Raw genomic sequence first — 18,912 nt, 5'->3', positions numbered from 1 at the left:
CAAATATTTATTTACCTTAAAAAAACAGACTAAATATAGTAACGCTGTTATTTATTTATTCAAAAAATGACCATGTATAGTAAGGGTATTTTTCTTTTTTTTACAAGTCAATCATATATACTATAGCTTTTTTTTTTTTTTAAATGGCCATTGTAGTAAGACTTTTTTTTCATTAAAAAAGACCATCTATAGTAGGGCTATTTTTCACTTAAAAGGGGTAGCCTAAGTATAGTTATCCTTTTATTTGTTCATAAACTGACCAAGTATAGTAAAACTTTTCCCCTAAGTATATTGGGGATTTTATTGTTAAAAAGACAATATATAGTAACGTTTTTGTTCTTGAAAAAAAAATGCCCATGCATAGTAATGCCAATTTTCATTTAAGAGGTAATCATTATATAGAAAGCCTTTTATTTGTTCATAAAATTACCAAGTTTAGTTTGGCTTTTTTTTGCTTAACCAGACCATGTATACTAACACAGTTATTGTTTTAAAAAATATATTTTATAGTATTGTTTCTCTAAAATGTATAGGAAGGCTATTTTTCATTTAAAAAATGTAGACCGTGTATACTAATCCTTTTATTTGTTAAAACAAAATGGCCATGTATAGTAAGGCTTTTCCCTTTAAAAAAAGACCATGTATAGTAAGGCTATTTTCATTTTTTTAAAGGCAGAACCTGTATAGTAAGGTTTTTATTTGATGAAAAAAAATGACCATGTAAAGTAAGTCTTTTATTTGTTGAAAAAAATGACCATATATATAGTAAGGCTTTTATTTGAGATTTTTTTGGATTGCTTAATGTCTATACTACATTAATGACCATCCATCCTTTAGATGGCCATTTTAGCCTTGGATTTTTTATTTTTTATTTTTAAGTGGCCCTCATAGAAAGAAAAATTGGACACCCCCTTTCTAATACTTCCAACTATTGCCACTCGAGTGCGCTCTTTCCCCACTCATCTTTACCATTACTGGAAACATCATTATTATTTTAAAATCCTCACAATCCGCGTGTGTATAATTCATTCATGGGTGCTGATTACTCATATGTAGGTCAACAAATAAGACAAACGTGAATAAGAAACACATCTGCTGTAAGCTTTATGGATACTTGATGGAGGATACATGTGAACGTGATCAATAGATTTGACATAGAAAAGTTAATGCAATAATAATTTGCCCCACATTAGGCTTTTCATTCAAAATTACAATCACATAAAAAGCAACTGACATTTCAGAGTCTTAGCATCTTCACGAGATATAAAGTCAGAATTATGATCATAAATGTCACACCAAGCACCTTTTTTTCACACATCAGTCATGGCTTTTAAGAATAACATCATCACAGTTAGCAATATTCTCATTTTTATGATTCTATTTTAAGGCTTTTTGTAAAGAGCCCCCAACCCTTCCCCCCCCCAAAAAACATCAGAAATATATACATTTATATAAATACATAATTTAAAAATACAGTATTGAACATTTACAGTTTCACAGAATGAAATAAATACCAGAAAATGGGAAACAGAGTAATATTAAAACGCAAGCAAAGATAAGAAATGGAAACACAATACGATACGTTCACTGAAGAAGAAAAATAAAAGCTTATTAGGAATGGTTGCCTTTCTTAAAAAGTTTGAAAAGACTGGCAATTAACGAGGTCTATTAAGGCCACACTCAAAAGAATTTGTCAAACAATGACTGCCAATTACGATGATATTTTTTTACCAAAAGAGAGGAAAAATACATTACGTATATATCTTTAAAGGAGAAATTTGGTGTTGAAAATACGCAGTCATATTTCCATTTCCACATTTTGATATATGTGCAACATGCACAATTTATTTTCATTTAGAAAAAATAATTTTTCTCAAAAGTTCAAATACATTTTTTTTAGAATAATGGTTTAAAAGGCTTTTCTCACAATATTGAAACTTAGTGTAAAATAATACCAAAAAGTATTCACTTGTCTTGTAAAATGTCAACTTTATTTTTACAGTATGATTAATTATTGTAAAAAATGATAATAATTAATATAAAAAAATAATATCGAACAATTACTTGCACATTATTTTCATTAAATAAAATAGCTGTCATTTAATCACAACTTTTCTTTGTAATATTGGTTTTGATTACAATGCTTTAACTTAAAAAATATCCCCTTTTTTCCCACAATATTAGAACGCTATTAGTCTAAAATAATAACTTTTTTGGTGAAACAGGTTTACTTCCATAAAATGCAATCTTTGTTTGAGAAACAAGCATGTAAGTATTTTATCCTAATCAAAGCATTTTCCCATAAAAGATAGCAACACTTTTTTCTTGTACTTAAGCATTTCTTTTTTTAAAATAACTGAGAGTTCCCCTTTAAAACATAGTCGGTCACGTATAATAATGCCCTCGCGATCTTTTCAGTGTAGCCTCCCCAACTCCATGCAGTCCACCATCTTTCCTCCAACCTGCACGCCACTTTCATCATCATTTTCTGTCTTATTATTGGATGAAATCAGGCCAGCTGACTCAAGTTTGCTTTTTTTCTCCTCATATATATGTATATTAATATCTCCGAATGTCTGTCATGCAGCACAGTGAAGAAAATCGGCCACACGCACATGGAAACACACATGCATGTGCACCTGCAACAGAATGAGACGGGGGAGGAGGGATGGCCCTTGCGTGCAAAAAGTTCACCTGTGTGTATGCACAAGAGCTCCCCTCCAGTAATTGGTCCAACCTGCCCTCCTCCTCCCACCCCCAAAAAACAAAATAAAACAGTTTTGGTTTGGTGGTAAGCTCAACCTGGCTTTGGTGGTCTTTACTTCTTGTTGGCGACGCGTCTCTTCCTGGTGGCGAGCATGTCGTAGAAGGGGTCTCTGCTGATGCTGGCCCTACGTGGGAACATCCACGACACGTGAGTGGGAGGGAAGGGGTGGGGGCTTGAGCATCTTTGATATGGAAATGATGTAAGAGCATACAAACCCCCCGCTTTGATGAGATGGGAGGAAAGGAAGAAGTTTACGCGCTGACCTAGTTCGGTTTCCATGGTTTCCTAGCCAGTCCTTGGAGTCAAATGCATGCTATGGGGATGCCTTGAGATGCGAGTGGCGCAACTTTTGGGGGGGCATCTGCTACTCTTTTCATAGTATTTTTTAATGCTAGTTAGGAAATTTATGGCCGCAAAACAATAAGATTTTCATTTGTTTGAAATTCTTGTTTTTGTCTCTCTCCATCAAACTTCAAATATGAAAAAAATCTCATGTTGTCACTTAATTCTCATTAAAAGCAACTGTTTTAATAAATACACAAATTAAAACAAAAAAGTTACTTACCACTTTTAACATATTATCTTTCCCCATAATATTATAAGTTTATTACCTCTAAGCGATGACAAAAATCAACTTAACTATATTGCAAAGTATGATTTTACTTAAATTACCAACCTATATTTGCTCAACTACTCTTTCTGTTCAATTTAACCCATTTTCTTGCATTTTTAACTAGTATATATTTACATAATATTGCATCTACATTTCTCTCCTTTCTGCTACCTCACATTTTTCATTCTGTGTCTTACTTGATGGACTTGATCCACTCTTCCTTCTCCTCGGGCGTGGGCGCCGAAATCCGGTAGACCACGTGGTTGCCCTCCACCACGCGTCCGTCCGCCTCTGTTTTGCAGGCTTTGATCACCTGACCTTTGTGGTTGGGGTTAAACAGCTCGAAACAGTTCTGCGAAACAAAACCGGCGTCAATTTGTACTTGTGAGTGCGAGCACTCAACCTGCAAAGGGGTGACGCTCACCGGCTTCCTGGGTTCGTCTACTTCCCTGATGCTGAGATTCTCCAAGGGGATAATCCCACGAGGTTCCTTGTCCTGGATTACAAAGGGAGGAGAGTGTGGAACAACTGAGATAATGCTATCAAAAAGATTTGCTGCCATGGACGGCAATAGCTTTCCAATCCATTTGAACTGGGAGCGAGTTAAAAACTCACTGTTGTGTATTCAAAGTAGTAGAGGCAGTTGTCGGTGAGGATGAACCAACGGCGCTTCCAGGTTTTCACTCTGCCGCCTAATCACGAGACAAAAAGTCATGTGGTTGATAGCAGGAAGTGGTCAAAACAGGATTTTATAAGAGTTACAATTGAGTCTTGTGATGAAGACAGATTTTTTTTGGGAACAAACTAACAATTTATTGCTGGAATATTACAGGATTACTTGTTATATTGGGGAATTCCTTCAGGAACCGAGGGTTGGAGGTGAATTACAACGGTTCAGTACCAATGGCAACGTCAAGGGCACACAATGAGTTAATCATGAAAGTAGTCTTAACTAGATACACACGGGCTGGCCCATGTTATTAATGCACACTCGTTTTTTAGAACAGATTAGTAATCCTCACTTTCCTCCTGCAGTCCAAAATAATGAATTAAAAATGTCCTATTTATGATAGCCCAATTACAAAAGCAGCTTGAGAAATTCTCGTAGTGGCCAAGAAGAGGGAGTCAATCCAAGTTAAAGGATTTTATTTTTTACTGTTAAATGTGCCGCTCAGAGTAAAACAACACAAATCAAAGTGATTGATAAATGAACCAGTGAATCAACTAATTGGAAAATCATTCGGTTGTGGAGCTAAAGGTAAATCCCCATATTTTTTTGTTCCATTTAAAATCTACAGCTAAAATGTATGTCATAGTGAGACAACATAACAAAATAAACTGATTTATAAAATATACAGCGAGTCAACTAACTGGAAAATAATCATTTGTGGCAGTCCTTAGTTGTCTGATAAAAAAAAGTAAATGAAAATCAAGCAAAAGGTTGTTTTGAATCACATCTAATGCTGCCAACTATTGTACTTGAAATCTCCTGATTTGCAAAGACTTGGGTGAAGCAGACTAACAAAATATTGATCCGGATGCAAGCGAGTGACGGCTATTGATGTAAAGAGCAACCTAATTCCACAAACCTAATTTGAGCAGCCAGCCTTCTCTGTCCGGGTTGAAGAACGTGTGCGTCAGGTCGTTCCCGTCATCCTCCGGGATTTTAAACGGTTCGCTCTTGATACTGTCGTACAGATTCTGAAAAAAATCCCCTTGGTCCTTTAGCTGCTTTTAAAAGGTACTCATTCATATAATAGGGCGCCCCCTCACCCTGAGCAGCTCCTCTGGGAGGTCCCCACCCTCGTTGATGCCTCGGTTCATGGAGATGAAGCGCTCCACGGGCGGCTTGTCTCGGACATTCGGGTTGTGCAGGCTAGTGTTCAGCATGATGATGGCGAATGACAAGACGTAGCACGTGTCTGCGGATACACGGTCCAAACATCGGCTTTTTTTGCATGGTCAGAGATGAACACACACACTGGCGTTGGCGACGATAGACTTCCAATCATTTTGGCCTGTGGGGACTGGCAGCGAATGATCCCGACCGACATGAGCACATCTTTACTCATTCCTATTTGAATTTGTGAAAATACAATGCAAGTTGATGCAAAGATTATAAAATTTCGGAATAAAAAAAAATTATAAGACCTCTGTCTCATAATTTTATTTAAATGGGTTTTTAAGTATTTGTAAAAAGATACGAGTGAAGGCGGCAGCATTGATGTGAGGCCAAGTAAGTCTAATGGCTATCTGTTAATCAATCCTGTCTGACTCAACCAAATGAATGCTTGTGTGTGTTTGTGTGTTACCTGTGGACTGGAAGACGCCAGGATTGCATTGACAATACCTGGAGGCAAACGCCTCCATCATACGATCGATCTTCTGAGCTTCGCCAGGAAGTCTGAAGCTCCACAGGAACTGCCTGCGACATCAAGACAAGGGGGAATGATACCTTTAACCTATTGGCCGCCGTTGACAATGATAGATGTATAATCCAATTTGACTGGGAGAGATTTCGGCGATCGTTCCCTTCGTCACTGGTGCAAAATTAGGTGATAGACAATTTTTTGGGTTAAAAATACCAAGTCACATTAGAAGAAAGGAGTGTATTGTGGGAAAGTCTCTTTGTAACCTTCGCTAAGGCCTCCAATTAAGCCAAACTGACCTTAAGGCCTGCACGAGGTTGAGGTCAGCAAACTCATGGAGCTCCACAAAGGCTTGAAGCACCTTGATGTTGAAGTCGTCCCTGGCAAACAGAAGCCCTCAAATTCATTGGAAGGAAGGAAAACAGTACCCACACTGCATTCTTGTAATCACCATACTTTTCCCTCCCTTTGAACTCTCTGTGCAACTGCAGAAGAATGACTTCAATCCTGGGTAGTTTGATGGATTTTTAAAACTTAAAAAAAATCCAGCATTTGCTACAACAAATGATGTGTTGACACAACTCTTGAAGAGTTTGTGGTCTTCGATAGGATTTTTTGGGGGGACAAAAAAGGCTCTGTCTGATGTTCAGTATAATTACAGTTAAGGCTAGCCATGTGTACTTTAACAACATTAAGAAGCAAGGTCATCCACAGCAGCCTTGATTATTTAAACAAGGACATCTGCTTCCTTTAGTCAGTCGCAGAGTGTATGTGTACTCTTTAATTGAATTGAATTGGCTGGTGCGCCTCATATTATTTTATTGTTGTAATCTCTGTCATACAGGATTTACGGCAAATTGATTTTATATTAGTCCCTACATTGGACTTACCGTTCCCCCAAGTAGTCCCCAATGACAGTTTTGTTAAGCCCCTCGCCTTTGTAGAGGAACTGTGCGATGTCCTCTGGTGTGTTTTGCAGGAGATCGTTTTCCAGAAGGAACTGGATGCCCTATAAACACCAGAGTACCCTAAATGTCATTCTTACGTCCTGAAATCTGTCATCCAAAATTCCATGTGGACAATTCTTATGAGGGTATTCCCGAAAATATTAAATGTGCATGGAAGTGAATCAACAGTGGCCGTTTGCTGACCTTTTTGGGGTCCATGTTGAACTTCTTCCTCCCCATGGCGATCTGTTTGTTTCTTTGTGTGGTTTTGCTGCGGGGAAACACAAAAACTTGAATTGTGCAGCGTTGACAACACCTTGTTGGCTCATGCAAGGTGTTTGTTTAGGTCGGTTTTACAAAGCCGCTCTATTAAAATTGTGTTGTAACCGCGGTCAGCAGCGCGTTACGCACGAGCCCGGCTTTTGTGCAGGTCCCCCATGTTTGCCAAACAAGTCCAAAGCGGTTTGGCGGCTGCACCTGGGATGCGCGACCTCACTCTACCTCATCAACCAATCAGATGAAACCCTGGCGCCCAGCTAATGTTTAGTCTGGGGGATTAGTGTACACACACACAAATACATGCCACTCCTCACTTTTACACACATGGAGAAACTGTGCCTTAAATATACTCCTTTAGGCCGGGGGTCCTATTCTTTTTTTAATTAAATGAACTAAGAATGAAACGTACACATATAATGCATTGTAGGAAGTAAATGCATTGTCTGCCATTGTTGGAATTATGGCAAATTATACAACAAAAAATAAGTACAGTTTATGAATTTGTGTTATTTTTTAAAAAATGAAGTCACAAAAATACATATTCAATTATATAAATTGATAAAAAATAATGAATAAATAGATTTTGTATTACTTTCGCACAAGTAAGTCCGCCTACTACTGTAACACTACTGATAGTCATGTGGCAGGTGCATTCAATAAGGATTTTGATGTAATAGTTATCCCTATTGCTCGTTTTTTCTTTGCGTCTGTCCCCTTAAATCCAGCTAAATTTTTAATGAACACCACAATATAAACATCAAAATAGGACGTCTTTCAAACTCCCCTGTGGCAAAACAAGAGTTTTAGTATTAAACAGTATTCAGCTCTAACATTCTTTGTGAGTGTCTAATTAAGTAAACTTTATATGAAAAGAATGAATAAACATTTACAAATTTTTAGAAGCAGAAATGGCAGAACAGTAAGGCAGACTTTGCCCAACTATGAGTTGGAATAACTTAAATTGCTCGAGAAATGTCGATTGGATACTGATGGAAACTCACCTCTCTCCGACACATGTTAACTGCTCAATTTCCGTCATGACTTCTGCTATCTCGAACTTCAGCCGCTGCAGGGGGGGAAAAGTGTCTTGAGATGCACCATATGGATTTGGAATTCTCCACGAGATGGCGGGAAAGCAGCAGTTTAGCCAGCGAGCGTTTCCACATTAAGAAGAAAAGAAACATCGCTCACTTCAATATCATCCAGCAGCTCCTTTTTCCTGCGGCGGATATTGCACAGCTCATCTCGCTCCTCCAACGACAGGTCTTCAGGTACTGTGGAATGTGCAGAGAGGGAAAAGTGAGGATGAGAAGGCAATATGAGGAAGCACCGTCAGACAGTCACGTGCATGTGGATTACGCAAACGTACTTGTGATGACCTAAATTAAAATTTGCAAAAGATGCCAGCATTGAGGGCTTAACTCAAAACACTTGTCTTTAATGATAAAAAACAAATGACGCTCTATAATATTCCACATTTATAATACAATTGAATAAAGCATTTTGGTTTGATGCTGCAATTCTGTCAATTGTGCTGTTCCTTCTGGTTGCCTTCTTTGGCAGGCAGGAGGCATAGAAGAGCTTATTTTTGAGAAACCATCATATTCACCCAATGCCTCCCCCTGACGGCGACAGTCGTCCAACCCATTTCAACCAGTTTAAATGAATTGCACTCCAAATGACAAACTCACAATTCAAATTCACAGCAGAATAATGAAAAAGACCCATTTGATTGGACAACTATCATAATCAATGTTGAATAATAGCTACTACAATCCCTTCCCAATTCAAATGAATTGGATATCTATCGCTACAAATGGCCTTTAACCAAACCACATGTACTATCTTAAATTTTACCTTTGATTCACTTATCGTTATCCAGTTCACACAACAGGGAGAGATGGAAGAGAATGCAAATGCAGACTTATACATATATTTCATCTTACTCTGCAACTCCCCTAGGATACCTACTTATCCGCCATTTAACCATGCCATGGCAACCTCTGCTGTAGGGGACACACACATTGACACACACACACACACACATTATCCTCCCCCCTACACAAATCAGCAATAAGCAATCCGGTTGAGAGTGAGCTGACAGGAAGTAGGTCATTTTCACATAGAGTTATAGCAGAGTCTGCCTCTCCTGTGCTTTCACACGCACATACATAAAATATACACACACATGAGCTGAGTCCGCCCCCACCCCAGCACAAAGTGGGGGTGAGAGCTGATTGAAAACCCCCGAGTGAATCATTCGCCTAAGCTGCTTTGCAATTCAGACATTTTCCCCGCTTTTGTTTGGCCTTAAATGGAAATAATCAAAGTTTCTTCCTATCGCCGCGATCTACTTCTCATTAATTCTTTCGTGGCGTCCAAAATAACCAGCGCTCCCAGCACATAATGCACTTGGTGTTTTAGCGAGACAGCGGAACAGAAATTGCATGGATATTCAGTTTAGAAGACATGATTTAGTTTACATGTGACATTTCAAAGTAGCAGTACAATTATTACTAGCTTCTAATCTGCTAAAATAAAGTATTGAGAATTTAAATTGAAACTGAAATATTCTTCTTTTGAAAGTACGATATTGTAGTATATGAAATATATCAAATCTGAAAGCCAGTATTGGGAAAAATACATGTGACTGTATTGTTTCGAAATATATTTAAAAAAACTAAAATTAAAAACAACCTCATTGACCCACTTGAGTAAAGGAAAACTGGGATCACATGCAAATCATTCAAACCACTGATAACAGGAGAAGCATTCACTTACATCACTTCAATGCTATTCGTTGTTGGGTTCCGAAATGTAAAGATTCTTAGGCTATTTCTTAAATCCACGAATAAACTGCGTCACTGCCATTGTTAAAATACACTAACCGGTTTTACAATTTTAAGAAATTGCTCATCTTCACGGCATCTGCATTTGGCTGACTGCAAGGAACAAAACAGGATTTTCCACCAATTATCTAACACGCGAGCCACTTGATGTGTTCACTCGCCTGACTTTGGTGCGGGCAGGTGCGGGCTCGATTCCAACTCGTGACGGTATGATTGTGAGTGCGAGTGGTCGTCTTTCTCTCTGTGTGCCCTGACTGGCGACCAGTCTAAGGTGTAGTCTGCCTTTCGCCAGAAGTCAGCTGGGATAGGTTCCGGCAACCCCCGCAACCCTTACGAAGATGTAAGGTACTGACGAAAAATGAATGAATATCTAACACGCAAACACATCTCCCTTCAGACTTCGAAGCATCCTCTTTCTTTATTAAATGTGACTATTTTAGTACGTCTAAAAATGTTTCCTGATTTTTTTTGTAGCATTACATCAAGACAATGGACGGACAGACGTCTGCTTTGACTAGGAATACCGGGCAGATCCTTCCCGTAACAATGGCAACCACGTACGCACATTATCATTTCCCGGCAGTTACACAAACTCTGGACAAATGCGTTGATTGCAAATCCACATAACTCACCGCCGGGCTGAGGTACAAGTGTGCAGACCAAGTGCAGCAGAGTCAGGAACACCTACTTGCGATTCCGCTGGGTAAAAATACATACCACGTCGCCTTTTCCACTGGCTGCCATCAGCAGACAGCTTTTAAAGTGACTTAATCTCTTGTGAAGTATAACTTTGTACTACCAAGGTGTGCGCTAAAACTCATTACATCCCTTCACAGCTTGTATTAATACTTGAGCAAAAGCAAATAAACACACGGTGACAGCTCAGAGACAGTTATAGCCAACATTCTTGTTAAAGCAACTGAACCGTCGAGACAAACTGGTTCAGCTTGGCCTTTGTTATGTTTGTTTTGTTCCCTGTTTCACGTTGACATGCTGAATTCTTCTGAGTTGGAGCTGAAGAACACCCTGCGTACCTTAAAGATTCTCAAATTCTATTATTTTAAGGGTATCAGACTATCAAATCCTGATCTGATAGTCTGATAGTATGTGAAATAATAACCATCATTTGGATTCTCCTATGATCGCTCCGATATTGTCGCTTGATGGTGTGTGAAAACAATTATCCGAACTCTGCTAGATTTTCATCGAAAGTGTAGTTTAATTGTTCAAGGTTAAAAGCCACAATGTAAATCTTGGTGCGATAGCTCAGATAATGTTGTTTGATTAAGTGTGAACGTTGTTGTCAAAACTCTGTTGTGGTATTTTGGATGACGCAGTCTTAGAAACTTAAATTCGTACCTAGTGAACTCTAGCGGCCAATTATCCTTGGCTAAAAGCAAACACTTAGTAATAAATAAAATGTTATAAATTCTAATCTTTTAATTAAGCATGAAAGACATGCCAGTCTTGCACTGTTTGGATCTGAGAAGTGAGGCCATTTTTCCTCCCACATTATTCTCAATTAACGCAGAATTGCACCCATTTGGTAGCGCAATTCTTATGTTCTCTAATCAGATAAACCTTATGTATCCTTTTCTTGTTAAACGTGTTGTTACCTTGTTTTGCAAACTGATAACAGATGTGAGCGTGCCATCTGCCGACTCCAGACAGAGTGCGTTCTTAAGACTTTGTCTCTGTGTCAAACAGACCTTCATATCGCGCTCATTCAAATTTTTACGTGCCACAATAACAGCTCGATTTATTCCATGGGAAACTATTTGGCATGCCTTTATCTTTAGGATGTGTTTGTTTCTCATTGCAACATGATCAATTGCTCTTTGTTAATGGGGCAATTAGTCAACAGGTTAACTGATAATCAATTCTTGAAAAGATAAATGAGGACATTTATAAATAGAAAAGGTCATAGTATTTGATTTTATAGACCTGGTAAATTTTTTATGCAGACTAAATTGTTGACTTATCGTGTTCAGCCTGATTTTAGATCTTGACTGATTTTCTAATACTCTTAAAATTCTTCTTATAGGCTGCTACGAGTTTATGGCACATGCCATGCTACATATAAGCCAGGACAAACAAGTCTTTTAAAAACATTTGAACAGGCCTCGGTCTTGAGTGACTCACTCAGGAAATAACTTAAACATTTCACTCCTGCCCACGGTTTCAGCTGGCGACCCAAATTTGAGTTTGATTTAAAGGGACAATACATATTAATGAACATATACAAGTAAATATATAGGGAATAGTAGAGAGGAGGAAAAATACTGGACAAGAGAGTATATAGCAGCATAGAAATTATAAGACATACTCAAGTAGCACATGTCTAAGCAGTGTTGTGATCACAATGGCTCAGCACTCAAGCACGTGTTAAGATTCAGAGCCTTGACTCTGGATGGAGAACTGATGGAAGATGAGATGTTAAAGTTGCCAAGAAAAAGGAACAAAAAGAAAAGGAAGAGGGGGGTTGGACAGATGGCGCTTTTTCTTCTTTGGGGGCTTCGATTTTACCTCAGCTTTAGCCACATGAGGCATTTCTTTCAAATCATTCGACAGCTGTGAGAAACATCAATTTCTGTCAATAAGCAATTTGATTCGCTTTTCCTTGAGATCAATTCTTCTTGAAGACTCTGGCCTCTTACATCGCTCTATATGTTGTATTTAAAAATTTACATAAAACGCATAAATTGGACCGTGATATCAGGTGGGATTGCTAGGACCCACTTTGGTTTTGCCTTGGTACATGTCTTTAAAAGTGGTCATCGCCGCATTATAAATCTCAAGGAATCACCATTTAAGTCGCATCGTAATAGGGACTTATGGTGTTGCAGATGAAAGGACATGCAGGGAAAGTCTGTGAGTGCGGAGTCGAGACCCTGATTTTGAGATGCAGGATTAATGGAGCTGAACACCATGACCCGCTCTGGCAAGGCCCTTCACTCCCTACAGGACAAACCATGAGATACAGTTGTGAAATCTCATGATAACGGAGCTCTTTTAAGTACCCTAACATGAAAAGGTAGTAGTGCAAAATTGCCTGCCACTGACAACAATAGATGTACTTTTCATTTAAACTGGCAGTAGATGCTCATCTTTCAGTGCTATTGACAGTTTTGTTTTAATTTGACATTTTGTGTTTTAGATTTTATCATAAGTTTGCATTGGGAGGTCAATGCCATTGACAATGAGAGACGTCCAATCATGTTGCCCTTTTAAAGGGGAGGCCTCCCAGTTCAAAGGGATTGGACATCTATTGCCCTCAATGACTTAGAACTTTCACTTCTGTATTGAGTAAACAAAACAAGGGCTTTGGTTTGTGTGGGTCGCCTCTTCCCCATGTGGGTTTTCTATGTACACACCACCATGCAGGCCCTATAGTGCACATTCCTGTCAACAAACAAGCCTTCACAAGTGAGATATATAGATTATATTTATAAAAAAAATCCACTTCACTCTCCCCTCACGTATTGAATATACACGTTGCCGCTTCACACGGCGACAGGTTACTCCAATGGCCTTCCCGCTGCGCCTTTTCCAGCGACACCTCGGGCCCCGCTGCCCTTCTTAGCTCTACAGAACGACGACATGGCCGCCTCCCCCGCAGCACCAGCAGTGCCATCACAGCTCATCCATTCCCCACGTGTAGAGAGAATGAATTTTGCATGATGTAGCGGCGATGGCAGTACAGCTGCGGGCTTAAAAACATGCACATTGTGCAAAAAAAAACCTCCAAAAGATAGCAAAGATGTGCTGAGCCATGTCAATGATTCGAATGACTCACTGACCCCCACTGAGCGAGTCACTGAGTGTTACAAATCCTTTCTGTGGCAGTGAAGTGGCGAGACGCTGGAGGCTGGCCAGCTTGCGCACAAAGTACACACGCAGACAGGTTGCAAGACGATTAGAGAGATAACAGCCGAACACAAACTTGGTTTGGCTTTACAAATTCGGGGGCATGCTGGGAGCCATCAAACACTTGCAAAAATGCTATCAGAGGAAATTAGTGTTAAATCTTCCCTGCAGGGAAACCCGTTTTGCCACTGCTCTGAATGAATGTCTGATGATGTTCGTGTTAATACACAGCCAAAAATGAAACAACAGTGTGTTTGGTTGTTGTAGGAACGAGGAAGAGTTTCAGTGCCATTAACAGTGATGCACGTAGTCAGTAGTCGTAGTGGTACATAGTCTCCAAATTAGTTCCTCATGTATAGTTCATAGCGTCAAAATTTCGTATGATTATAAAGTATAAAGACTGGGTTGTCTTAGATCTACAATGAGAGCACAGATCATGGTCATTGGCCACAATTTCATAACTTTCAAAGGCTCTTTTCATGCTGGAAGTCAGAATTGGTCTACTCCCATGTTTTCTGAAACATAAGAATACCGCAAGAACACTGTAAGAATCCACCGGTTTCAGATCCTTAAATCATTGGACACTGTGAGGTCAGATCAGTTCAAAGTGAGAACTCAGATGGAGATACACGTGATGGGATTCCTCAATAGAAATTAAGAATGCAACGACATCTGTTAAAACAACTGCCTTTTGGCTCAGTTGAAGAGAGAATATACAAGACAGGCCAAGCACTGGATGTTCCGGTACTGGGGCAAAGGATACACCTATTTCCTGCATTTTCTACAGGTCAAACAATATTTGGCCGTTACATAAGTGTTCCAAGCCTCTCTTTTCCTGTCATTTCCACTCTCTCTTCCTTTCTGTGAACCTGAACGCAGCGCCACCACCTACATGAATACGCACTCATTCCTCAAACTGCATTTGTAAGTAAACACCCACATGGAATCTGGTTTTCACATGACACCAGACTCACAAGACATGAAACAGGCCATGAAATTTTCTCTACTCAATCTCATTTGAGTTAAATGAATGTCATTGTTTCAGTTCCCGGGAGGAAATTGGACCCGTGCTCAAAAATGTGTGTTTCCTCTGTAAGCTGATACACAAAACCAACACCAGCTGCTTAAGAAAGTCGACTCGCAAAGGTTTAAGAATCTTTTATCAAGTCAAGCTCACTGTTTATGCTAGTAATGATGGTTGACGTCCCACTGGTTCAGTCTGGCATAATGTTGAATTAATCGACCTGACTGAGAGACTGTCTATGCAAAATTGAATCCGCTTTGTGATTGATATCTTTAAGACCTGGTGGAGACCAAACAGAAGCCAAATCTGTTATCTTCTTGCCAATACTTGAAAGACTTGCAGTCTCCTTTTTAAGTCCCACTATCACCTCAAGGGTTACGTACTTTAAAAAATTTGATATCTTGGACTTCACTGAAATACAACCCGTAGTACTTTTCTATCTAAAAGAACACAGAAAACAAAACAAAACACAGCTTTTTTTCATTTAACTGCTGATTCTGCCTCTGGTTTGAACTTGTATGGTAAAACTTTAGAACACTTTCTCCCTTAAACACAATTCTAACAGTTAGCTGGAAAACTCAAGTGCTGTAGAAGATGGATCAATGATACTTTTTTCCAGGTAGTATACCAAACAGCTACAGCACCTAATCAGCGGCGCCACCATAAACTGGTGCAGACTGGTTACATCAGTATGATTTGGTCAGTCTGGCAAGGGTTTTTCTTTAACGCAAAGTGAACAAAACAGCCTTAGCTTGCCTCCTGAAGCTCGGAGTAAACACCCACAACTTGGTAAACTACAGCACACACTCCTGCCAATATTTACAAAGTAGTTTAAGCGGTCCATTCGTCAAAAAAAAAAGACTTGGCCTGGAAACCCATAGGAGGTTGCAGACTATCAAAGCCCAGTTTGTTCCGACGTATGACGACTCCACTCCACTCGACCACTTCACAGCCTGTGGGTTGCAAATACAAGACAGCAGCTGGAAAGACAAAAACATGGATTCTGAACGCAATGTAAAGCCGTCCGTCCGATGAAAACCGCTGACATCTCCAGACCGGGACTGTTGTACGTCACAAAACCGCAGAGCACACACTTTAAATGGGTGTTTTTTTATTTTTTATATAAAACAAGCAACAAGAGTGGACTGCGTGGGCCCGCATGATCCATCTATACACTGTGAAGCCGGGGTCTGCCGCTAAAAGCCCTAATTCATCCCATATGGGTCCGTGATGAAACCTGAGCACATTGAGTGCCTGGACAAACAAATATACAGTAGCACTCTGCGCAGGTCCGGCCTGAGCACAAAGGTGCTGTCAAAGTCGTTCAAGTAGAACGGAAAAGTGTGACAGTGAGCCCCTGTGTGGCAAAGCTTTGTGAGGGTTCTGGCAGTCATGCATCCATTTTTTATACCGCAAATCAAGTTCGAGGTCACGGGAGGCCATCCCAGATGATTTAGGGCGGGAGAAGACACCCTAAACTGCTCGCAAGTCTATCACGGGGCTCAACCTTTCGCAAATTCTGCCTGTAGAGAAGTCAAGCGAGTGAACCACCTCACCATGATTGACTGGGCTTTTGTCAACTGTTTATTCAGGCACCACGCGGCAGTGAACTTTGTATTGTTGACTGTTATGTATAGAAAAGCTTCTTTCAAAGCCTTGCAGGTGTGACCAACTGTATTTAAAATCTTTTTATCATCTGAAGCCAGAGACTTCTGGTGAGGAACTGACAATGCATTTAGACCACAAAAAATACATTGACAGTCCTTGTTCTCTCTCTTTAACCCTATCATTTCCCTTTTTTTAATCACGCTGTATGCCACAAAAGCCTCCCTCCAAGCCAGCAAATTCACTGCGGGTGCCTGCGTAGGCGTTCAAGTGAGTGCAAGTAAAAAAGAGACTACAAAAGACTCTGTATAACAACAACCATTACACGGCACTAGCGTGTATCTCCATCCTAGCTATTGGCCCACCAGAATAACCGCGCCAGATGTCCGTCTGGTTTCTACGCGCCACCTCCGGAGGCTGAGCTCGCGGCACTACGACAGCTTTACACGCCGTCGAAGTACACCTCGTTACTGTACGCCCCACAGCTCTGCAAGCCGACAGTGCAGGGAGGGGTGAACTGGTGGAACACCTAAAGGGAAGTTTCCACCACCTGTTCCAATTGCACCTAGAGTTTAGTAATAGTAAAACATTTTTGTATTTGAGTAAACAATGTCTGATTGTATTTTGTTTATTTTCACTTTCACGGAAAACTTGCTTGAAGTTCAAGCTTGGCCTATTTGAAACAAGCAGTGTCATAAAACTTAAAACCCTTCCCCCTTTTAAGATGGATAAAGTTTAATTTGTGAACAGTCATATTTTCACAACAAGAAAATTGTGAGTTTTATGACCGAGCCCTGCCACAAAAAAATGCAATTTTGCCATAATGAACAGGTGGAAAGTTTCAATTTCATACAACAAAGTTAAAACACAAGAATAAAACATAAATGACATGGTCGCTCTATAATTGTTATAACAAAATTAAAAGTGTAACAAGCTAAAGTCATAATGTTATAAAAGTATTACAAGAAAAATAAATTGCAGCCAAAATCAAACAGAAAAATATATATTTTAGTCAATAAATAAATTGCTTTTTGAAAAATATGAATAAAAGAAGTCAATTTACAATAACAAAAGTCATGAAATTATAAGAACCGTAAAAATCTTTACAACTATATTTCGTTATCAGCATTGAGGAAAAAAAAAAGTCAATTCAACAAAAAGCTAACTACTGGCTGGTGGTACGCTCTTTTGTCTTACATTGTACATTTGACTAAAGAAGAATGAAAACAGCATGTAAATCCAGCAAGCTATTTTGATCAATTTGAGCCAAAACAACACATTAGCATTTCACCACTTCTACAAAGTAAACACACAAATAAATCGGTACATTGTATAATATTTTTGTGTTATCCATTTATTTATTCATTTATAAGAGCTGCATATGCTATACATTCGTGCTTAGGGTGAATATAAATACTCTGCCTATATCGCAGAATTCTTTAATTTCAAGGGTGGTCTGGTGCATAACCCCGCGATGGAGGGGGGATTTCTGTATATTTGTACAATGATTTTTTTTTATTCTTAAGGGGGCGGGGGCGTCCTCTGAAACTGCATCGGACGTAAATTAATGAATGTCATCTGCATGAAGATGATTATGACTTTGCACTTGCTGATTGCAACTGTCATTTTCACATCGCAGGTTGACATTGCTGTCAACTGTGTTGCACGGGATAATACCTCCACGACACTGACACAAGCTGGAGAAATGAACTTTATGCAAAAACGGAATGACTATTATGTCATCGCTGTTAATATCCTGCCTGACGCAGAATGCATGAGCATGAAATGTTTCCTACCTTGGTTCTCCTCGTCCATGCTAACTGCGGTCAAGTGAGCCGTCGTTTCGCTTCCCAAATACAAGCCAGCCGCACTTCTTTTTCGGTTGCCCTCTTCCTTCAGGTTTTATGGTGGGAGGCAGGAAATGACGGGCGCGCGCATCAACTGGGAAAAAAAGAACGCACGACAACGTCACCGCTGAATCCCAGTCGAGCGCACTGGACTTCACTTCCCTCTCATTTCTCCTGCTTTGCAATTGAATGCAATGATAAGATACCCAACTGACCACTAAAACGCCACCCTTTAAATAATAGCGCATTTGTGTATCAAGAAAATAAAATGATGCCTTTGATTTTTTGGTACATTTAATGAAATCCCAATGATGACGTCACGAGGCAGTTCCAGTACATACACCGCAACTAATAAATGGAATTTGTCAATGAAAAACTAAAAGGTATTCCACAAGCATCCTCCATCACCTGTGTTGATTTGAGTTCAATACGTCAAATGGCCTGGGAGCTATTGAATGGATTAGATGCTAATAACAATGATAAAATAATAATTAATAAATGGAGCTTGTCATTGAAAAACTAAAAGGTGTACGATAAACAAAAGGTAATCCCCATCACGTCTGGGCTGAACCTGGAATGTATTTCATTACACTTGTTTTAATGACAATTATGGAAACTTTGAAATGCATTTTATTTTTATTGTTACAATGTGTGAATGGACATTTTATTATCGCAACCCCTTGCCTTCTATAGGTGTTCAACCTGTATGCTTTCCCCTTGACAGCTTGCTACAATTAAAAAATAT

The 18,912-nt window shown here is 39.4% G+C and overlaps 1 protein-coding gene across 1 annotated transcript; it reads right to left on the bottom strand.

The window, feature by feature from the left end:
- Positions 1 to 1,080: 1,080 nt before the first annotated feature.
- Positions 1,081 to 18,248, bottom strand: LOC144088754 (cytohesin-3). The gene is made up of 13 exons (XM_077619402.1): positions 18,117 to 18,248; positions 8,167 to 8,249; positions 7,977 to 8,041; positions 6,901 to 6,967; positions 6,640 to 6,758; positions 6,049 to 6,129; positions 5,693 to 5,805; positions 5,154 to 5,302; positions 4,970 to 5,081; positions 3,996 to 4,072; positions 3,805 to 3,876; positions 3,578 to 3,732; positions 1,081 to 2,891 (listed from the first exon to the last, which is right to left on the bottom strand). Exons 1-13 carry the CDS (start codon positions 18,133 to 18,135, stop codon positions 2,819 to 2,821), a joined length of 1,185 nt encoding a protein of 394 aa, XP_077475528.1. The 5' UTR covers positions 18,136 to 18,248; the 3' UTR covers positions 1,081 to 2,818.
- Positions 18,249 to 18,912: the final 664 nt, after the last annotated feature.

This window comes from Stigmatopora argus, chromosome 14 (genome assembly GCF_051989625.1).
Source record: "Stigmatopora argus isolate UIUO_Sarg chromosome 14, RoL_Sarg_1.0, whole genome shotgun sequence".
Lineage (NCBI taxonomy): Eukaryota > Metazoa > Chordata > Actinopteri > Syngnathiformes > Syngnathidae > Stigmatopora > Stigmatopora argus.
This window is presented reverse-complemented; position numbering and strand designations above follow the sequence as displayed.

Excerpts from the sequence above, each read along its gene's own strand:
- LOC144088754 (XM_077619402.1), bottom strand. Across the intron at positions 6,759-6,900 it reads TCAACATGGACCCCAAAAAG|GGCATCCAGTTCCTTCTGGA; the intron begins GTCAGCAAACGG and ends TGGTGTTTATAG. Across the intron at positions 6,130-6,639 it reads GGGGACTACTTGGGGGAACG|GGACGACTTCAACATCAAGG; the intron begins GTAAGTCCAATG and ends TCTGTTTGCCAG.